The 21,468-nt window shown below is 33.8% G+C and overlaps 3 protein-coding genes across 3 annotated transcripts; all 3 read left to right on the forward strand.

Annotated features, from left to right (window-relative positions):
* The first annotated feature begins 28 nt into the window (after positions 1 to 28).
* Positions 29 to 6,839, forward strand: LOC145305747 (uncharacterized). The gene is made up of 8 exons (XM_080147524.1): positions 29 to 166; positions 1,275 to 1,332; positions 1,747 to 1,796; positions 3,261 to 3,360; positions 3,991 to 4,109; positions 4,959 to 5,065; positions 5,292 to 5,512; positions 6,303 to 6,839. Exons 1-7 carry the CDS (start codon positions 94 to 96, stop codon positions 5,394 to 5,396), a joined length of 612 nt encoding a protein of 203 aa, XP_080003650.1. The 5' UTR covers positions 29 to 93; the 3' UTR covers positions 5,397 to 5,512; positions 6,303 to 6,839.
* LOC145305744 (uncharacterized) lies at positions 6,834 to 17,955 on the forward strand. Its single transcript, XM_080147519.1, has 11 exons — positions 6,834 to 7,081; positions 7,934 to 8,120; positions 12,040 to 12,191; positions 13,303 to 13,358; positions 13,865 to 13,927; positions 14,250 to 14,335; positions 14,756 to 14,871; positions 15,504 to 15,647; positions 16,438 to 16,596; positions 16,701 to 17,084; positions 17,607 to 17,955. The coding sequence occupies exons 1-11, from the start codon at positions 6,839 to 6,841 to the stop codon at positions 17,685 to 17,687; spliced, it is 1,671 nt and encodes a 556-aa protein (XP_080003645.1). The 5' UTR covers positions 6,834 to 6,838; the 3' UTR covers positions 17,688 to 17,955.
* An 849-nt stretch (positions 17,956 to 18,804) lies between these two features.
* On the forward strand, positions 18,805 to 21,415 carry LOC145305749 (uncharacterized). Its single transcript, XM_080147526.1, has 5 exons — positions 18,805 to 18,916; positions 19,381 to 19,626; positions 20,075 to 20,108; positions 20,891 to 20,985; positions 21,238 to 21,415. The coding sequence occupies exons 2-5, from the start codon at positions 19,468 to 19,470 to the stop codon at positions 21,394 to 21,396; spliced, it is 447 nt and encodes a 148-aa protein (XP_080003652.1). The 5' UTR covers positions 18,805 to 18,916; positions 19,381 to 19,467; the 3' UTR covers positions 21,397 to 21,415.
* Positions 21,416 to 21,468: the final 53 nt, after the last annotated feature.

Consider the following 21,468-nt stretch of genomic DNA (forward strand, 5'->3'; position numbering starts at 1 on the left):
TCTAGAGGTTAAAGGATTAAGTCCACAAGCAGAAACTTTCCTAAAATTATAAATTAATTGTCCCTGCCGTTACCAAGATCACAAGAAGCTAAAATGAACTTCAAACAATCCGCAGTCCCACAAGAGACATGGGAAAAGATGACCCCCGAGGAGAGAAAGAAAAAAAAGGAAAGTAAAATCTCTTGTTTGCAACTATAACATAGCCATTAACACCCCCATCCCCTCCCATCTCTTTATAATCCCCCATTTTTTCAAATTGATCAAAAGGGTTATCAAAAGAGGGATAGGTTACAATAAATATGTTCCTCAATTAGTATATCTTAACTAATATCTTAATTACCTAGGGGGGGGGGGGGGTTTAATGCAACCATCTCGTAATCAGTGAGCAAATGGCACTTAGAATTCGAATTTCCATCTATAATTTTGCATGAGTAATCCTTGGTAGGTCTATTTTCCCTAAATCGAACAAAAAGTTGGAAAAGTAACGGATAACGGCTGGCGGCTCAGCTATTTTGCCATTTTTTTGATATTTATACTGCAAATTAGTCACGAAACCTCTCTCAACATAATACTCTTTTCTACTCCAAAACGCTATCAAACGGTTCTAGACGGTAGCTGTTGGTACTAGAAGTTTTAAAATTGGTTATTGCTATCATTTAACATGAATTAAACCAAAAATATGTTTTAAAAAGTCGATTCCTACGTAATTGATGATGGATTTACCTTGAAAATAGGCAAAAAACGGCTGAACGGCTGAGCCGCTAGCCGTTACTTTTCCAACTTTTTGTTCAATTTAGGGAAAATAGACCTACCAAGGATTACTCATGCAAAAGTTCAGATCGAAATTCGAATTCTAAGTGTCATTTGCTCACTGATTACGAGATGGTTGCATTAAAACCCCCACCCCCCTTATTTATATAACTTTTCTATTTCCCCAAACCCTTCCTGCTATGTCCTTAGAAATAAAAAGCGATGAAGAGTAATCAAATGCAGTTTTTCGCGGTCGTACGCAATGTTGGAAGGATGACGCAAATTATTTTTCGTATGGCCGCCAGAAATTATTTAGTCCACTATCCAACACTCCCCCGCCACACCCCCCTCTCCCCTCCTCAACTACACAATTACACAAGCTATAAAAGGCAATATTTTTACGCATAGACAAAAAGGAGGAAGGTTAACGATTTACTGTCAATTGTCCCATCTCTTAAAGATCAAAAATATAAGGGGGAAGTCCTCATATTCCAAAGGGAAATTAAAGGATTTTGCAAATATTCAGGACGAGGAATGGAACAATATGACAGAGGAACAAAAGAGGAAAAAAGAAGAAAATAGGCAAGGATTTTAAGTAAATAGACTGCATTTTAGCGTAGCTGATCTATAATTAGAATATGTTCGCTCGTCGGGAATAGTAGTAAGATTACAGTCAACGGGGCTTTTTTTATTAACGTTAAGAACAGTTACACTTAAAAAGCGCCTATTCCCTATATTGGTTTATCCGCTAAAAATATTTTTTTTTATTAAAGCGAGAATAAAAATACAAAAAAGAAAAATTTTGAAATTGATTTGAAATTTAGGAAATTGGATCAATTAATTTTTCAAGGCACAGCCGAATTTTCGACTGTACGTACGTTGCTCGGCTGTTTTGATTATGCCATTGCGGATTGTTTTAAAATAAGGAGGTTTAACTAGATAATTAGCAAATGTCTTATTAAATGGTCGATTTATTTACTTTTTACCAATTTCTAGAAAAAGAGATGCAGAAGAAAAAGCACTGAACGCCTGGAAAAAAGCCCAAGGTATTTTATTTGTTTTCTTCCAATTTACTTTTGTTGAATTAAATGTATGAGCAGTATTTAAGGACGTCCAAGCTTGTTTTTTGGTGGCATGTGTGAAAATATGGAATTGAATGGGGGCGGGGGGGGGGGTAATATAATGTACTTCCAGAAATATTGGGGGTAAACAAAACATTCCTTTACCTCAACATGATCTGACGTCCCTGGCAGTATTTTCTAATAAACGAACTTGAATAATAGAAAATAACCGTCGTAAATGCAATTTATAAAATATAGTTTTTTTGTCTTAAACTTTAGATTTCAATAATTCTAAAATCGTTTGAGTTTACCATGCTTTACTTGGGTCTGCGGATTGGGTTTTGCAAAGGGGGGGGGGGGGTTTAATGCAACCATCTCGTAATCAGTGAGCAAATGACACTTAGAATTCGAATTTCGATCTGAACTTTTGCATGAGTAATCCTTGGTAGAACTATTTTCCCTAAATCGAACAAAAAGTTGGAAAAGTAACGGCTAGCGGCTCAGCCGTTCAGCCGTTTTTTTGCCTATTTTTAGGGTAAATCCATCATCAATTATGTAGGAATCGACTTTTTAAAACATATTTTTGGTTTAATTCATGTTAAATGATAGCAATCACCAATTTTAAAACTTCTAGTACCAACAGCTACCGTCTAGAACCGTTTGATAGCGTTTTGGAGTAGTAAAGAGTATTATGTTGAGAGAGGTTTCGTGACTAATTTGCAGTATAAATATCAAAAAAATGGCAAAATAGCTGAGCCGCCAGCCGTTAGCCGTTACTTTTCCAACTTTTTGTTCGATTTAGGGAAAATAGACCTACCAAGGATTACTCATGCAAAATTATAGATGGAAATTCGAATTCTAAGTGCCATTTGCTCACTGATTACGAGATGGTTGCATTAAACCCCCCCCCTTATATTCTTAGGATGGTTTTGGACTATTTTTTTAATATCTGACTGCTGGATGCTAGGGGTGCAGCCACTATACTAGTGATAAATAGATATACACACATCCATTAAAACTTAATAACTTAACATATAAGTTAAGAATTATTGAATATACTAAAAATCTGATAACTGTTTTTATATCCTACTAGCAGCTGCGCCCCTATTATCTAGGGGCTCTATATTTGAAGGGTTATGGAAGCGCAGCTAAAGTAGCCTAAAACCATACCAGACTTATTTATAAAGAAATGGATTAAAACCATATCAGTACCAATAAGTAACTTAACTGTGAAGGAGGACCATAACGGTTGAGCGGTTAGCGAGATTCTTCGCTAAGGACAAAAAAGCTTACTATTTTGTATTATGGGATATCAATATTTACTCTTAAAACCCTAAGAAAACGCGACTGACATGATACATCTATATACTATCATTGTTTTCCGTTGGTCATTATTCTTACGTATGACAGGGAATATGTCGTCAATTTTATCTGTTTTTTTTTTCGCAGGTCTACCTACTGGAAAGAAATATAGAGAAGAATTGCGTCGAAAGAGAAAAAGGGAACAGGAAAAGGCGGAATTACAGCAAACAGAATATAAAACAAAAAGGCAAGGAAACTCTATGGGCTAAAGTTACCTAGATTAAGTCAGGGAAAAGGGATCGTGATTCTGACAAACAATTTTATGTGAAAATTTCCCCTCGACCGCCTTCCCTTTTTCTTTCCCCCCTTCTTATCCACTTCCCTATAGTTACTCCAAAAAAAGTATTACTCCAACTTTACTCCAACAAAATATTTAATTTTCGGCGATTTCAAATGTAATTAATTGGCTGAAGTATTTATTTAAGGAATATTATGTTTCTTTTTTATAGTTCATATTTTTATTATTCTTCATGCATCTGTTTTATTATTTTATTTTTTATAAAGCTGCTAGCGGATACGCCCCTAGAGGCCTCAAGTAGAGGTGGGGAGTAGAATCACAAAATTTTAATTTAGATTTTTTTATTGGGGGGGGGGGAGTTTTTTCTAGTGGCGATTTCTCTTGGGAGGGTTGTAGTACCCTCCCCCAAAATTGTTATAAGCCATCCCTGGACCTATGAGAAGCTACCCTGTTAGGGAGAACCCGATCGGCCCAGCGGTTAGCGAGATCCTTCGGTATAAACAAATAGACAAACAAACATCCTTTTACTTTATGATAGGGATTTGACACTTTACCCATATAGTTATCAACGATTTCTAGGGACAATAATTATAATCCTGGACCCGTACCATTTCCAGGACCAGGACCCGTACGATTTCCAGGACCAGGACCCGTACCATTTCCAGGACCAGGACCAAGCAGGCCAGGTTTTATGCCAGGTAATGTTTTATAATCTTACTAGCGGCTTCGCCCCTAGCCTCTAGGGGCTTTGCCCCAAGAGGTTTGATCAAACCAATTTTTCGTAATTAAGATTTTAGAAAATAAATCTAAAAAAAATTTCTTTGGGGGGGGGGGGATTTTTTTATGAGGGGGTGGGGGTAGTCGACTCCACTATTTTAATTTTAGTTTTGAAAAGAAAAAAATTTTTGGGGGGTATTTTTAATTTTTTGGGGGGTTTGGGGTATCCCACCCCCCAAGGAAATAGTTATAAACCTTTCGGGACCTATGAGAAGCTACCTTGTAAAGGAGAACCCGATCGGTTCAGCGGTTAGCGAGATCCTTCGCTACAAACAAACAGACAGACATCGTTCTACTCTGTGTTATAGATAAGGACGATTATGTCCATTTTCTATATTTTAGTAACCTAAGCGGAAGGTGGGTAACAAAATTACGTATTTGGGGAAAGGGGAGGGGGGGGGGTGAAAAAAAGGAAGGCAGTTCTTGAATTATTGGAGTGAATGTTAATATTCTATTCGGCAAATTAATTCCATTTGGCAAATTAATTCCATTTGATATTCCTGAAAATTAAATATTTTGTTTTGCGTAGAGTTGGCCTAAAACTTTTATGTAACCTGAGGGAAGTGGGCAAGATGAGGAGAAACAAGGAAAGGGGGTTGTGGGGGAAACTTTCATTTAGAATTGTTTGTCAGAATCACATTCCCTTTTCCCTGGAAGAGGCAAATCATTATTAACGTCTCTAGTATACTGCGTATTCGTAAGGTAGCCTAGACTCGAACCTGACACCTAGTCCTACCCCTATCTATATCTAAATGGTAGCTCCTTGCTAGGTCCACCAGGAAATTTTCGAGGACCAAACAGGTTCAATGGAGGTTATAATATGGACATAGATGAAGAATTAGCAAGAGTCAAGCTTACAAAGAATGAAATAAAACAGGTATAGACTTTTTGAATTAATTTTTTTTACCGTTGTAAAAAAGACACTATTTTGAAATCTAATGGAATTTTGAATACAAAAACTCTTACCTATCTTACCTATAAATACTTTTTCTATATTGGTTTGTTTTTTTTTCTTTTTTATTTGTCGCACCTTCACCTATAGCGAAAATATGAAAAAAATATCCATTATTTTTAGCTCATTACATTGATATATTATATTTCAGCATATATTGAATATGGAAAACGAGGTAATCGCCCTGGAAGCTAGGGAAGCAGCCCTACTCAAATCAAAGCAGCAAAAAGAACAGAGATATCACAATTCAAAATAAGAAAATGCTTCCGCCATGTTAATTAAGGACGAAATTGAAAATATTGTAGTATATTAATTTATCTGGCATTTCCTCTTCTGGATTAATAGATATAATAAGAACAAGAAAGACAATAATACAGGGTGTTTTTTTTTAATGGAACAAAAGTATTGCTTAATATAACCCACTTGCCATTGACAGAAATTAATAATCTATATCTTAATTTTTTCATTGGGTTGGGGAGTTTTGTATAAGACAAATATATTTAGCGATTTTCAACAAATTATGCCTTAAAAACCAGTTTTTCCAAAGTTGCTATTTTTGGAAGATTTTTGGATCATGACCGATTTCAAGAGTATGCAAAAATGCACACATTTTTTTAAAATCAAATTGTGCGGCTTGTGGTAACAGTAGAAAAATGTTACGCATACCGTTAGAATTGTCATAAACTCTAGTTGTTGGAAATATATGTATCATATTCATGCTATTTGTAGTTTAGAAGCTACGTTGGAAAATGTGAGAAAGGTTGAAAAGTTTTAAGTAAGTTGGGACATTTTACAACGTAGCTCCTAAATTATACGTAGCACATGATTAGTTGTTAAACACCCAAAAACTAGAGTTTATGACGATTTTAACGTTATGCATAACATTTTTCTACTATTAATACAAGCCGCGCAATTTGAATTTTAAAAAGTATGCATTTTTGCATACTCTTTAAAATGGTCATGATCCAAAAATCTTCCAAAAATAGGTACTTTGGAAAAACCGGTTTTTAAGGCATAATTTGTCAAAAATCGACAAGTACTTTTTTCTTATACAAAACTCCCCAACACAATGAAGAAATTAAGATATAGATTATTAATTTCTGTCAATGTCAAGTGGGTTATATTAAGCAATACTTTTGCTCCATTAAAAAAAAACACCCTGTATAAACAAATTATGACAAATATTAGTGTAAGTTTGAAGCCAAAGTTCTCTGAAATGGCTTCTCTTTTAGGGGAATCTTGAAAGATGTTTTTAAGTTATTTTTCATACCCCAACCCTCTTAGGCTGGGGGCGAGCCAAGAAGAAATATTTTATATTCTATGATATTTTTGAGTCTTTAACTGACATCTTTTCATGTTATTTCAATTTCCTCTAGAGTTTCTCCATTAAAATTAATAAAACTTATTTTGTCTTTGATCATTCTACTAAGTAATCAAAAATAGTTCCTTCTAATGTAGAGCCTTTTTGATTTACTATTTAACATAAAATTGTTAACTGCAAAAATAAATCAACACTTGAACATTATTATCTACTGGAAAATGAAATATTTCACCTTGATTAAATCATAACTCTTTGATTTTTAAGTTTAAAATTAAATGTATTTTGTTCTGTGAATTGATATCAATGTAAAAAATATTAATTTGTTCATTAAAATTGTACCTGTTAAATTAGCAGAAAATATTTTTTAAAGATTAAAAATGTCTGAAAATGTAGATCTGGACGATATTAGTTCTGATGACCTTGAATCAACTGAAAAATGTTCCAAAAATGTAGATATGGACGACATTGGTTCTGATGACCTTGAATCAACGGAAAAATGTTCCAAAAATTTGAATCTGGACGACATTAGTTCTGATGACCTTGAATCACCTGAAAAATGTTCCAAAGTTAAAAAAAATTTGCATTTCAAAGCAATTTTTCCTTATTTTGATGTACCCCAGGTTATTTTTATTTTGAGTAAGAAAGATTTTTATAAACTGGTCCTACCATTGCATTGGTTAGCTTAGAAGGGGAGTGGGGGGTATGGGGTGGGATGAGAAAATTTACTACAGAGTAAATTAATCCCAACTGTTCTTCCGATCATTTTAATCTACCTAGGTCCTAAGTAGTAGGTAATTTTTTAAAGAGAGAGAGAGATTAATTTAAGTTGGTAAATCTTTCCAAAACATAATTTTTTACTTTTTTTCATAAGGTTTTTTGCAACTGAATGTGGTTTAAATTAGGGATGGCAATCCGTCAAACTTTTGGACCGGATTCGGATTCTTACAAGAATCCGTCCAAAAAATGACGTATTCTCGCGGATTCGGATTCCGGATTCTAGCAATATTTTAAAAGGTTTTTTTTTAAATTAAAAATTTTAAGTGCTACATATGTCCTAAAAATTAATGTTCTTGGTTTTTTCTATTATTCACTTCCGAGAATTGAACCAGATTTTAAAAGATATTACATATAATGATGATAATCTTTGCCTTCAAAAAAGGGGGAGTTGAAAGAAAAAACTCAAGACGCTAATTTTAGCCTACTAATTAAGAATCCGAATCCGATATTAAAAAACGGATTCGGATTCCAAAATTGGCCAAAAATTGGGCGGATTCCGGATACCCCCCCCACCCCCCTTAGCAGGGTCTATTTTGTAAAATATACACCCCTGAAGAGGCTTTAATCGTGCGTAAGCTCAACTGCAAGGTCCAATTAAATACAAACCGGTTCTAAACCATGAAAAAGAACTGTATTTCATGGTTTTAGTAAAATTGCCTAAGTAAACAAATCCTTAAACATTTTTATATTTTCAGGTTATTTTTATGGTGATTCTTGCAAAAAAACATTTATCTGCTATGAAATATAAAATTACGCTGACGGAAAGTAATAGAACATTAATCGGTGAAGGAGAGACAAAACATATAAACAATCTGGAACGAAATGTTTATGTGTTTGTCAAAGTTCTTCCTGTACATTTTGATTCCTCTTCTTTTGATCCAAAGGAATGGTTAACTAAAATTGTTTTTATTTGTAGCGTAGCTTCTCTATAAGTAGGAATATAGAAAAAAAATTGTAGGTCCTAAAAATAGCTTCCCAGTTAGAGAGAACAACAATTGGTCATTATTGTTCAGTAAACACAATCAAATAGACAAAAAATATAAATAAAAAAAAAAATAAAGTAAATGGATAACTTTCAATACAACTTTTACAGATACAGGGACCTTATATACCGGATATTGAAACTAACCTGATATCCGGCTGATTTCTAATGCCGGATATCCGGTAATTTACCGGTTACCGGACCATTTTCACTATCCGGCCCAACCCTAATACATTCGATTCCCAATGTTTACCCCTTCTTTAGATTAAATTTTTGGTTGTTAAGTTTGGATACGAGTAGCTTAAAACCAACCAAGGGGGGGGGAAGTTTTGACACTTTCGCTTACTCCGTGATTATTGGACTAGGTATTAAAGTTAGACTATAGGTTATTTGGGATAAAAGTTTACTTTTGGTTAGTACTTCACGGATTTTAAATCATTTTTTGGATAACCCCACCCCCTAGCCCCCCGGGGCTCAAAATCCCCCTAAAAATGAACCTAACCTTAATTTTCTCAGGAACCATTTGACCAAAAGAGATGATTTCTTAAACTTAAGCTTTTATGCTTATAAACTAACATCTGATTTAGAAGTCACCCCCCCTGCCACCAACCCCTAGCCCTCCGGGGCTCAAAAAAACCCTAAAAATGAACCTAACCTTAATTTTCTCAGGAACCATTTGACCAACAGAGATGATTTCTTAAACTTAAGCTTTTATGCTTATAAACTAATTTCTAGTTTAGAAGTCATCCCCCTGCCGCCAACCCCTAGCCCTCCGGGGCTCAAAAAAAACCCTAAAAATGAACCTAACCTTAATTTTCTCAGCAACCATTTGACCAACAGAGATGATTTCTTAAACTTAAGCTTTTATGCTTATAAACTAACTTCTGATTTAGAAGTCACCCCCCTGCCACCAACCCCTAGCCCTTCGGGGCTCAAAAAAACCCTAAAAATGAACCTAACTTTAATTTTCTCAGCAACCATTTGACCAACAGAGATGATTTCTTAAACTTAAGCTTTTATGCTTATAAACTAACTTCTGATTTAGAAGTCACCCCCCTGCCACCAACCCCTAGCCCTCCGGGGCTCAAAAAACTCTAAAAATGAACCTAACCTTAATTTTCTCAGGAACCATTTGACCAACAGAGATGATTTCTTAAACTTTAGCTTTTATGCTTATAAACTAACTTCTTGTTTAGAAGTCACCCCCCTGCCGCCAACCCCTTGCCCTCCGGGGCTCAAAAAAACCTAAAAATGAACCTAACCTTAATTTTCTCAGGAACCATTTGACCAACAGAGATGATTTCTTAAACTTATGCTTTTATGCTTATAAATTGAGTTTAAGTTAAGAAGTCACCCCCTTGCCGCCAACCCATAGCCCCCCGGGGCTCAAAAAAACCCTAAAAATGAACCTAACCTTAATTTTCTCAGGAACTATTTGTCCAATAGAGATGATTTCTTAAACTTAAGCTTTTATGCTTATGAACTAAGTTTAAGTTTAGAAATAGCCCCCCTGCCGCCAACCCCTTGCCCCCCGGGGCTCAAAAAAAACCAAAAATGAACCTAACTTTAATTAAAATTTCTTATTTGAAGATTTAGACTTAGAGGTACACTTATTAAACCAAATATGCTTCTTTTATTATTTACATTGACATAATTTCAGCAGTTATTGACATATCTGCTGAACAAAAATATAATCGGCCTCCAGGTTCAGGTGCTGCAGGCCTCCAGGTCCACTCAGGAGACAGGTAAAAATTTCAATTTCTTATTTGAAGGTTTAGAGGTACACTTATTAAACCAAATATGCATCTTTTTGGATGTTATTGACATTTCTCCTGAAAAAATTAGAATCGGCCTCCAGGTTCAGGTGCTGCAGGCCTCAAGGTCCACTCTCGACAGGTGAAAATTAAAATTTCTTATTTAAAGAGTTAGAGGTACACTTATTAAACCAAATATGCTTCTTTTTGGATGTTATTGACATATCTGCTGAAAAAATTAGAATCGGCCTCCAGGTTCAGGTGAATATCTAAAATGGTTAGTTTGGAATTTAGAGGAAAGGTATTTAAATAGAATAAGGTTAAAGTAAATAATATAGTCAAATTTATTGTTTACGGCTTCAATATGTGTTCCCGACAGGCTCCAGGGGCCTGCTCAACAGGTAAAAATCCTTATGTGTAATGTTTGAATTAAGATGAAAGGTTACTAAATAGAAATAAAAAATATGTATAACAAGTAAATCAAGGTATAAAAAATTTAAAGTTATCCTATATGATAGCTACTTATTTCCAGTGAGCAATATTGTCGCCATTTTAGAACTCTGAAAAAAATACCTTGCAGATTAAATTATTTGTTAAAAAATACAACTTACTTAGTGTGGGTCGATTTTGGAATTTCACATTAGTAGACATTGGCAAGCGTTACTAGGCCAATATAAAACCCTGTGAAACTTGAAAGAGGTTTTTAAATCCAAAAACAACGGGCGCACGGAGGGTATAAAATGTGCCCGATATGGAGATATGTCAATAACATCCAAAAAGATGCATATTTGGTCTAATAAGTGTACCTCTAACTCTACAAATAAGAAATTTAAATTAAGGTTAGGTTCATTTTTAGGGTTTTTTGAGCCCCGGGGGGCTAGGGGTTGGTGGCAGGGGGCTGACTTGTAAACTAGAAGTTAGTTTATAAGCATAAAAGCTTAAGTTTAAGAAATCATCTCTGTTGGTCAAATGGTTTCTGAGAAAATTAAGGTTAGGTTCATTTTTAGGGTTTTTTTTGAGCCCCGGAGGGCTAGGGGTTGGCGGCAGGGGGGTGACTTCTAAACTAGAAGTTAGTTTATAAGCATAAAAGCTTAAGTTTAAGAAATCATCTCTGTTGGTCAAATGGTTCCTGAGAAAAATTAAGGTTAGGTTCATTTTTAGAGTTTTTTTGAGCCCCGGAGGGCTAGGGGTTGGCAGCAGGGGGGTGACTTCTAAACTAGAAGTTAGTTTATAAGCATAAAAGCTTAAGTTTAAGAAATCATCTCTGTTGGTCAAATGGTTGCTGAGAAAATTAAGGTTAGGTTCATTTTTAGAGTTTTTTTGAGCCCCGGAGGACTAGGGGTTGGTGGCAGGGGGCTGACTTCTAAACTAGAAGTTAGTTTATAAGCATAAAAGCTTAAGTTTAAGAAATCATCTCTGTTGGTCAAATAGTTCCTGAGAAAATTAAGGTTAGGTTCATTTTTAGGGTTTTTTTGAGCCCCGAAGGGCTAGGGGTTGGAGGCAGGGGGGTGACTTCTAAACTAGAAGTTGGTTTATAAGCATAAAAGCTTAAGTTTAAGAAATCATCTCTGTTGGTCAAATGGTTCCTGAGAAAGTTAAGGTTAGGTTCATTTTTAGGGTTTTTTTGAGCCCCGGAGGGCTAGGGGTTGGTTGCAGGGGGGTGTCTTCTAAATCAGAAGTTAGTTTATAAGCATAAAAGCTTAAGTTTAAGAAATCATCTCTTTTGGTCAAATGGTTCCTGAGAAAATTAAGGTTAGGTTCATTTTTAGGGGGATTTTGAGCCCCGGGGGGCTAGGGGGTGGGGTTATCCAAAAAATGATTTAAAATCCGTGAAGTACTAACCAAAAGTAAACTTTTATCCCAAATAACCTATAGTCTAACTTTAATACCTAGCCCAATAATCACGGAGTAAGCGAAAGTGTCAAAACTTCCCCCCCCCCCCTTAAAATTGAATAAAAGAAGTACCCAAAGTTTTTTAGTCAACAAATTAGATAATGTTGTTAGTTAAAAAACTTGGAGTACCAGTGTCCCCTCCCTGGCTTTATCTAGTTATCCCAAATTTGCCAGGATCGCAAGCATATATGCCAAGAAGATGGACTTTTCCATATGCATAGACAGACAAGTAGGAAAGCTGGACCCGGGCAGTATGTGCCAATACATCCTCAACAAGTCAAGGATGGTGGTGGTGCTTATCCAGAGCTAAATCTGGTTTTTCAGGTTCTAAATTTTCTTTTTATGTTAACATCCATAAAGGCGAAGCTTAAAACGGTGGGACAATCGAACATTAACGCTTGCATTAATTTATTAATCGAAACAAAATTGTATAGTGATTTGTTGCAAAATTGCTCTAATGCAGTTTACTGTTTAGGTGCGTATTTACATTTTACCATTGATTATATAAAAGCTATATTGTACCATGTTCTAGAAACCATTGTTTCAAAAATCAGATGAAAAGGGTAATTATATCATACAAAAATATTTAGCATGTTTTAAATGGACGTAAGGACTTTCTAGTAACGACTGTAAAGTTGCTACGCTTTCTGAATTGTTTCAGGAATCATCATTCAAAGTTTTAAATACAGTGTTTTTTTTTTATGAGAACTTTTTTGAAAGCAATTTTACCCCACTTATAGTTATCAGAATTTAATGATTAATGGCATATTTTCTTCGTTTTTTAATGCAATTAATAGAACATTAAAAAAATATTACAGTTCTTGTTAAAAAGTACAATAAAATGTAAAATTCAAAACTTAGGTGTCAACATCTAAAAATGGTTTTAGCGCATTTTTCTTATGTTCAAATCTTCTACCTTTTGCAAGAATGGCTACAAAACGCTTCAAAGTTGAGATCTAGAGCTAATAATGTATACAGATACTATTGGGGACATGTACTAGAATGTATCAAAGTTTGAAGGTCATATCTCAATCAGGGAGGGAGTACTGGCCCCCCAAAGTCGACTACTGAAAATCCAATTTTTTTTCTTGCAAAGGGTAGAAGATTTGAACATAAGAAAAATGCGCTAAAACCATTTTTAGATGTTGACACCTAAGTTTTGAATTTTACATTTTACTGTACATTTTAATTAAAAACTGAAATATTTTTTAATGTTCCATAAATTGCATTAAAAAACGGAGAAAATAAGCCATTAATCATTAAATTCTGATAACTATAAGTGGGGTAAAATTGCTTTCAAAAAAGTTCTCATAAAAAAAAACACACACTGTAGATAGGACATTTCTAACATGCTTGGTTGTTGGTGGTATTCATCACTTGCATCCCTTGCCTTTGCTAAAGCTGCTAAAATGTCTATTCGCCTTTTTAATTTCAGGACAAGAGACAAGAAATTAATGGTATCGCCATTTTGAAAGCAAAGTTTGCTCTAAAAGGAATAGATTTTTGTAGAACTGATAAGCTCCATAGATTTATGAAGTTGAGTGGTAAAACAAGACCGTAATAATAATAATGAAATGGATATAGAATATACGTTAATATTATGACAGGGGAAAAATTGTCGTCAATTTTGGTTGCTAATTCTTTATTGATCAGTACGTTTATCCAGTAGGAATGGAGATGATTTGGTAAAGGAAGTGGATGGGGGGCTTATTTTAGCTTGCTACAAGTTTCACTTTAGTAGAGTGCATGGCAATCTGGTGTAAGATCCAAATAATAATGAATACATTCTTAATTAGGGGTGTAAAAAATGTTCAAATCAAAAGGCACTAAAATATTAGGGGGATAGAATATAAAATACTAAATAATTAAAACCTTTAACATTAAAGTACACAACAATTATGATAGTCAACCTTATAGTTTACTGTTAATGTTATTCACATGTTAAAAAACAGAGATAATCGAAGAGAGCTTTGTGTTACAAAGATTTTAATTTGAACAGATGGAACAATTGTACCTGTGTCTTACAATGATATTTATGAAGTTGTGTCAACCAATGAAAGGTAGGTAAGATTTAATCCGCAGAAGTAGCGATGCTACTCTGCAAAAATAAATATAAAATACGTGGATATTGTGACAGGGATTTTAAATTTTGGTGGCTTTTATAGGCAAAAAATGAAAAATAAACAGTCTTGAAAACATTTTTACCCCTCCTTGGAGGGAAAAACAAGAAAAATATGTGGGAGAAAGAAAAATGAATAATAGAGAAAACTGAAAAGATTTTTTCAGCATCCTTGGGGGAAAATCTAGGGAGGGGGGGGGGGGGCGGGAATGAAATATTTTGCAGAATATACACACCCCTGTTTACAACGTTATTTGTTCCAGATTGCTAGCGATAACCAAGCTTGTTTCACCATTTAAAGAAGATAATGACTGTGTCAGAGTTATTGTTATTCCATATGATGAAGAAGGTACATTTTTAAAAGCCTAGATTTATAAATGGTTGGTTCGTGTTTACGTTTGTCTATTTCATTTCATGTATGGTGTTTCTTTTAACCAGGAATGAGGTATAGCCAACAAGCAAAATAAATCTAAATTAATATTTGGGGGGCAGATAAAAAGGCCGTTAAGTCTTGCCCTTCAACGTCAGCAGAAAATGACGTATGGGTTTCGTGATTGTTTTTTAGAATTCATTTCGTTGTTGGTATTAGCCAGCTGTTTTTAACCTTTATTTTCAAAAAAATTTCTTTTAAAATCTTTTTTATCCCTAGTTTACTTACATCTTTAATCATTTGTGCCATCTAAGATTAATCTTTATCTTGATATACTCTTATATTCTTGATACTTAATAGCAAAGCTACTCTATTAGTTACACAAGTATATGTTTTAAGGCTGTATTGTAAATAATGGTGACGTAATTGGTGGAGTGAAGCTATTGTCCGTTGATGAAGTTATGGGAGCTAAGGACAGAATTCTGTGCACGCTCTCTGTGTTGAGATCCATTTGGGTAAGTAGAAAAATTATTTTCAGCATAATTTAAAACAGAGGTGGATTCATACGAAAAATTTGGGTTGCTACATCGCTAAAGAGACAATATTGTTTTTTTGTTGTGAAAAATTCTTCAAAATCACATTAAAAAAATCTACAAAAATCGTATGTTAATAACCCTTCTATGTTTTTATTTAATTTTTTGTAGATTTTATGTGATATTAGAGGATTTTTCACTAAAACAATTTTGCCTCACCAGCGATGCAGCGACCCTAATTTTTTTCCAAAAAGAATCCACCTCAAAATAATGTCCTGTTAGTCCGTTTGTACCAAAATATATGGATTTTACTTTAATGGAAAGCTTGATGATATATTTCCCTGTCATTTTCTAATATATTTTGGGGGAGGGTATTTTAACTTGCCCAAGAGAAAAAACTGAACCGATGTATTTCTTCTTTATAGTTAAGCTTCTCATAGGTCTTGGAAAGGGTTCTAACTTTTAACCATCATCCTCCCAAGAAATCTCTGACCCTAGAAAAAATACCCCCTCAAAAAAACCTTTTCTTTTAGTACCTAAGTAAAAGTTCTCTTGGGTCGTAGCCGCTGGTATTTAAAAATTAGGAAGCAACAATTGCAATAATACGTATTTAGATTGGGACACCGCCAACTTTTATTGGCAAAGAGTTTTTTGCGGAAGAATATGCGAAAATACACCGAGACAAACATGAAGATTTTAAATTTAAGAAAGAAATGAAGCAGCAAGAAATTGAGAGGAGAAGACAGAAACACGAAGAGGTACTTGTGGATGTGCGCTACTTTAGGGGTGTATATTCTACATGGGATCCCCTGCTCAGGGGGGGGGGGGGAAATAAAAAATAAGTGGTTGGAGGGGAAAAAAATGTAAAAATTAAGAAAACTGAAAACATTTTTTCCATTTCCCCCCCTCCTTGGTGAAAAAAACTTTTAAGAATGTGTGGTAGGAGGGATAAAATAAATAAAATATAGAGTTCTTTAAATATTTTTCCATTTTCCCCCTACTTGTTGAGAAAAAACTAAGGGGGGAAGAAAAATAAAAAATTTTGTAGCAGGGGAAAAAAAATAAATCTTGTGCAGAATATACACCCCGGGTGTGTATATTCTGCAATAAATTTATTTTTTCCCTTGTTGCAAAATATTTCATTCCCCCCTAGTTTTTTCCTCAGAACAAGGGGGAAAATTGTTTCCAATATTCATTATATTATTTATTTTTTGTGCCCTTCCCACATATTTTTTTATTTTTGTTTACCCAAGGATAGGGAAAATTGTTTTCAGAGCTCAAATTTTTTTTGCCTTTTCACATATTTTTTATTCTTTATTTGATTAGATACATTACAAATATGGTTCAATTTATTATTTAGCTTTTCCCTTTTTTTTCAAGCCCCTACATATTTCTCATTTTTTCCTTCTCACTTTAGCAGGGGATACCTTGCAGAAAATACACCCCTGAAATGAATAAAAATTTAATTTCGAATTTTGGTATTTAGGCTATTTCTTATGTAAAAAAAATATTTAACACTTTTATCATAAAATGCGTTCATTATTTTAGTTGATGAAAAAAGGAAGAATGATGAAAGAGGAAAAATTAAAAAAGAAGGAGGAAAATAAAAGATTAATTGAGGAAAGAAGAGTACAAAAAGAAATAAAGAAAAAAGAAAATATAGAAAAACAGAAACAACTAGAAGAGGCAGCTAGAAAACGAAAATTGGTAATATATATATATTTATTTACATTTTTACTTAGTCATCCTTTCATTACTTATAGAATAAACTGTTCTTGTTTATAGTTTATAATAATAATCTTATTTATTAGGCAGAAAAAGGTTTTGGAGAATCTAATAGAAAAAAGAAAAAAAGAACTAACCAAAACAATGTCTTAAACACATCAAATACTGCCTATCCATCAAAATCTCTGCCTTGCACCAATGAACCTATTTCTGTAAGATCTAAAAGCCGAACAAAACATATAAAACCTATTCATAAAAAATCTCCAAATAAATATCAAGAAAGTCCTTTTAAAAATTCTGAACCGCTTTTTGGAAAACCTTTGCCTGATAATACAATTGAACATGATGCTCTAACTCCCAAAGTAAATAAATCTGTGGAAGATATTGAATTTGATAAGAATTACCAAGAGTTATTACAAGTTGAAGAAGAATTAAATAAAATTCATGAAAGAAAGAAGTTAGTTATTGAGGTAAAATATATATTATCTCTCATTTTATTGCAGGGGTGTATATTCTGCAAATATGACCTTGCTAAAGGAGGGTAAAAAAAAATAAAAAATATGTTGTTGGGGAGGGGGGGAAAATGAAAAAATTAAGAGAACTGAAACATTTTTTTCCATTTACTCCCCTGCATGGAGAAAATAAAGAAAATATGGGAGTGTGGTTAATATGAATAAAATAAAGAGTTCTGAAATTTTTTTCTCCATTTTCCTTTTCTTGCTGGAAAAAAATAGGAGGAAAAAATATTTAAAAATACTGCTGCAGGGGAAAAAAATTACCTTATCTTGTGTAGAATATACACTCCTGTTTTATTCTGTAATGTGACTTCTGTCACTTAAAAAGTATTATTTTTGTTGTAAAACTCAATATGTTTTTTTTCTCAAAGTAATGCTTTCTTTATTTTTTTGGCTACATATGCACAAAATTATCCTTTTTACATTATTTGTAGGTAGGTATTATTTTTCCAATTTACATTTTCAACATATTTTCAGATAATTTCACAATCAAAACAGAAATTGAAATTACTAGAAGAAGGTGAAAATTTGATAAAAACGAAATTTCCTCAATTTTAAAGGTAGGTAGGTATAATGGAGATTAAATATGTACATATGTATATTTGTAAATATTTTTTCCAAGAGATTTATTGATCTGAAATGAATGCCACTTTCAATTACTTAATATAATTCATTAAATTGTTTCTTGTAATTAAGGATTTTAATCATTTTCTGAAATTGTTACTTAATCACAAATTTCTTTTAAACACCTTTTAACATTCCTAATTGAAATACCTCACTTGTTTTGTTATTATTATAGAAAAAATTTACACAACAAAATTTCAGATAGGTAAAAAATGTTACATATTGTTTAATATCTAATAAAAATAAAAATGGCGGGAGAAATGTCGTCTTGGCAAAATAATAATGAAGAGGAAGAAATGGCCGGATATGGGGAAAATGATGCTGAAATGACTTATGAGGATTACCTTACCATGGTTGATAATGAAGACGATAAAGAAGATTATAATGATCTTGGTGATATCAATTATAAAAATTATTTATTAAATGGAGGGGTGTATATTTTCTTTTTATTTCCGCCACTACCTTAAAAGAGGGGCGAATACAAGTGGTGTCAATGGGGAGGGGGGAGAGGTAGGTAATCGGCAATGAGTAAAGAAAAACTAATAATCCTTATAATAAAGTAACAAGATGCGTGTTTGTCTGTCTGTTTGTTTGTACCGAATGATCTCGCTAACCGCTGATCCGATCTGGCTCTCCTTAACAAGGTACCTTCTCATAGGTACCGGGAAGGATTATATCTATTTTGGGAGAGGGTGCCACCAACCTTCCAAGAGAAATCACAAAAAAAATCGAATTTTTTACGCAGAGAGATTTCAACGCAACATAGATAGGTATCGTAGAGACTTGAACGCAACATAGATAGGTATTGTGGTGACTTGAACAAAAAACCAAATATTAAGAGTGCAACACTTGGAAAACATTGAAAAAAGATTGACGTAAGTCGAAGATTCTTAAAAATAAAATCAAAGATTTTTATATTTGTTCAAAAATTAAAAAAAAAAACATTGAAATTTTAAAACATTAAAAACCTAATATTCATGGTAATTGCTAAAAGTATTCAGTGCTTGTAAAAAAAAGTGGAAACATTACCGTAGTGTATTTCACAATCTGTAAAGTAAAATATATACCCCTGATTTGTAGAAGACTTGGAAAATTTGAGTACACCATCATATGGTAAAATTAAGATAGTGAAGCCACCTAGAAATCCGTTCTTCAAAATACCACAGGAAAAGTTAGATGTTATAATTTGTCCCAGATAAAAAAAACTACTCAAGTAATACCTCTTGTGTCTGTTGATAGGAAAACAAATTCTAGCTCAATATTTAGTCCATTTTGATCACAGTTTACGAGCTTCTGGCACTTAGAAGGCCCCCCCCCCCCCCCTTCCATATCGACTTTCATGTCTAATTCCATCCTAATTTTTTTCTTTCCAATTCACAACAATTTCAGATTTTCACATGGGTATTAGGATTTCTTCAATTTTGAAAATTTGAGTATCCCCCTCCCCGACAGAACTATGAAACCTGGCCGCGGCGCTCGGCTCCCTGGCCTGCCTAGCCGCAGCGATCGCCCCCTAGCCTGCCTAGCCGCGGGCGCTCGCAAGAGGATAACGCCTTCATCTGCAAGGATAATGGATGATGACCAGTTTTTAGACGTATTTTGCCGGCTATAACATCTCACAAAATTTCAGGTTTTTATCACCGTAACTAAGCAAAACAGATGGAGAAATTTGAAAAATGATTCCAAACTTTTTCAATATAAAGTAAACACTGTAATGTCGAGTGGGATGGGAACAACTAATTATATAGAAGACAATATTCTGGGTTATTCCTATCTAGTTATTGTTAAGTTATTGCCCAGTAGTTTTTATGAATCACATTACACCCCAAATGCTCCAGAGAACCTGCAGGATGAAACCGGCCGCTGGCACGAGGCAGGCATAGATAACTATATATAATAGAAAGGGAGGGGACATTGGGCTGTTTGGCCCTAAAGTTTTATAATAACGTTTTCTCATTAGTTGGCTTAACAACTTAGGGGGTACTTTTATTGAATTTTAATTAATTGGTTCATTAATATAAGTTTCTGAACGTTTCAACCACTAATTGTAATCTACAAAAGGTATAATTTTGTGTATCATCAATGGTGATATATGATATTTTATTTTATCTGCTATTGTCTTATCCCTTTAGATCCCTGATATATAAAAGATATCTATCCTAGGTTTAAATTTTACAGAGACAAATCAATGTGAAATACATACAAGATCCAATGACATTCTTAAAGCCTTAAAATTTCAATCTAATACATCCTTTTAAGGATTTAAAAAATTTTAATATGATAATAGCAAACACAAATCTATAGTTTTCTATGGTTTTAAGGGAATTAAAAAAAGTCAAAGAGTTCAAGAAATAGGTAAGGATCTCATTGAATAAAGGATTAAGAAATATTTAGTTTTTTTTTACTGTAATTATGAGTTACTTTTAAATTAATGCGCTTTAGATTTGACCAAAACATTTGACTCATTACTACCAGCATTTTTTGTTTGACTTTTTACTTAAATTATCTATAATACAAAGTAGAACGATGTCTGTCCGTCTGTCCGTCTGAAGCTTAAGATCTCGATAACCGCTGAACCGAATGGGCTCTACTCTTCAGGGAATGTACCTATTGGTCCTGCGGTGGTTTTAAGCTATTTTCTTGGGGGGTGGGACACCCCCAACTCCCCCAAAAACCAAAAAAATCCCCCCCCCATTTTTTTTTTTTTTTTTTTACAAATTTTACGAATTTTACGAAATTTATGAATTTTACGAATTTTACGAAATTTACGAAATTTACGAATTTTACGAATTTCGCGAATTTAATCGCAAAATGTTTTCCTGCTGGGTAGGTGCGAAAATTTGTGATCCGTTCTGCTGGGTAAGTAATAGAAGATGTAATTTTACCTCTTGGGGCAAAGCCCCTAGAGGCTAGGGGCGAAGCCACTAGTTCTTAATATAACAACAATCTTATATTATCAACTAGGGTTGGGCCGGATACCGGATATTCTGCAAATTACCGGATGGATAACCGGATATCTGGTATCCGGATAGTTTCAATATCCGGTATCATGCCGGATATTGGAATTTGCCGGATATCAACCCAACCCTTATATTAACCCTTATTAACCCCTCTTTATCCCATTATCCTGTGATTAGGTGAGTTAGTACCTGTAATGAAAACTGAAGAATTGCTGGAAACATGTGAAGGTTACACATCCAAAGCACAAGAAGAATTAGATCTTATTTATCAGGTATGTGGTCATTTTATTGCAATATGCTTTTTGGTTAGTCCGTTAGGATCTCATTAATCCAGAAACCTATTAGTTAACAATTTTAGAGAGGCTTTAAAGAGGACCTGGGATGGTTATAGTCTATTTTACTGTAAAACTTTTTGACTTGTTGAGATTGAAATAAATAATTCACTATTATATCTAAACTATATAAATTACGGATGTTGACATCCTTGTTTATTTTTGTTAATTAAACTGAAATTTATATGTTAGGGAGAAGAACAAAATATCCACGAAATCACCACCATTAAAGCAAAATTTGCTACCAAAGGAAAGTTTTTATTGTCAAAGTTTTATAAAGAGAAATTTTGCGTTGATTTATTAATAGAAAAGATTATCTACCCGATTCATTTGCCCATTGTTGATTTTTAGAATTACTATTTTAAAACTCCATAAAAAAGGAATGATGCACTTGTACTTAGATTATTTACTCCAAGTTGTACA

This window comes from Acartia tonsa, chromosome 14 (genome assembly GCF_053477335.1).
Source record: "Acartia tonsa isolate MP-2025a chromosome 14, ASM5347733v1, whole genome shotgun sequence".
NCBI lineage: Eukaryota > Metazoa > Arthropoda > Copepoda > Calanoida > Acartiidae > Acartia > Acartia tonsa.

Excerpts from the sequence above, each read along its gene's own strand:
- LOC145305744 (XM_080147519.1), top strand. The coding sequence starts at position 6,839 with ATGTCTGAAAATGTAGATCTGGACGATATTAGTTCTGATGACCTTGAA. Across the intron at positions 13,359-13,864 it reads AAAGCAAAGTTTGCTCTAAA|AGATGGAACAATTGTACCTG; the intron begins AGGAATAGATTT and ends TTTAATTTGAAC. Across the intron at positions 14,872-15,503 it reads CTGTGTTGAGATCCATTTGG|ATTGGGACACCGCCAACTTT; the intron begins GTAAGTAGAAAA and ends ATACGTATTTAG.
- LOC145305747 (XM_080147524.1), top strand. The coding sequence starts at position 94 with ATGAACTTCAAACAATCCGCAGTCCCACAAGAGACATGGGAAAAGATG. Across the intron at positions 167-1,274 it reads CGAGGAGAGAAAGAAAAAAA|AGGACGAGGAATGGAACAAT; the intron begins AGGAAAGTAAAA and ends TTGCAAATATTC. Across the intron at positions 1,797-3,260 it reads CGCCTGGAAAAAAGCCCAAG|GTCTACCTACTGGAAAGAAA; the intron begins GTATTTTATTTG and ends TTTTTTTCGCAG.
- LOC145305749 (XM_080147526.1), top strand. The coding sequence starts at position 19,468 with ATGTCGAGTGGGATGGGAACAACTAATTATATAGAAGACAATATTCTG. Across the intron at positions 19,627-20,074 it reads AAACCGGCCGCTGGCACGAG|GGAATTAAAAAAAGTCAAAG; the intron begins GCAGGCATAGAT and ends TATGGTTTTAAG. Across the intron at positions 20,986-21,237 it reads AATTAGATCTTATTTATCAG|GGAGAAGAACAAAATATCCA; the intron begins GTATGTGGTCAT and ends TTTATATGTTAG.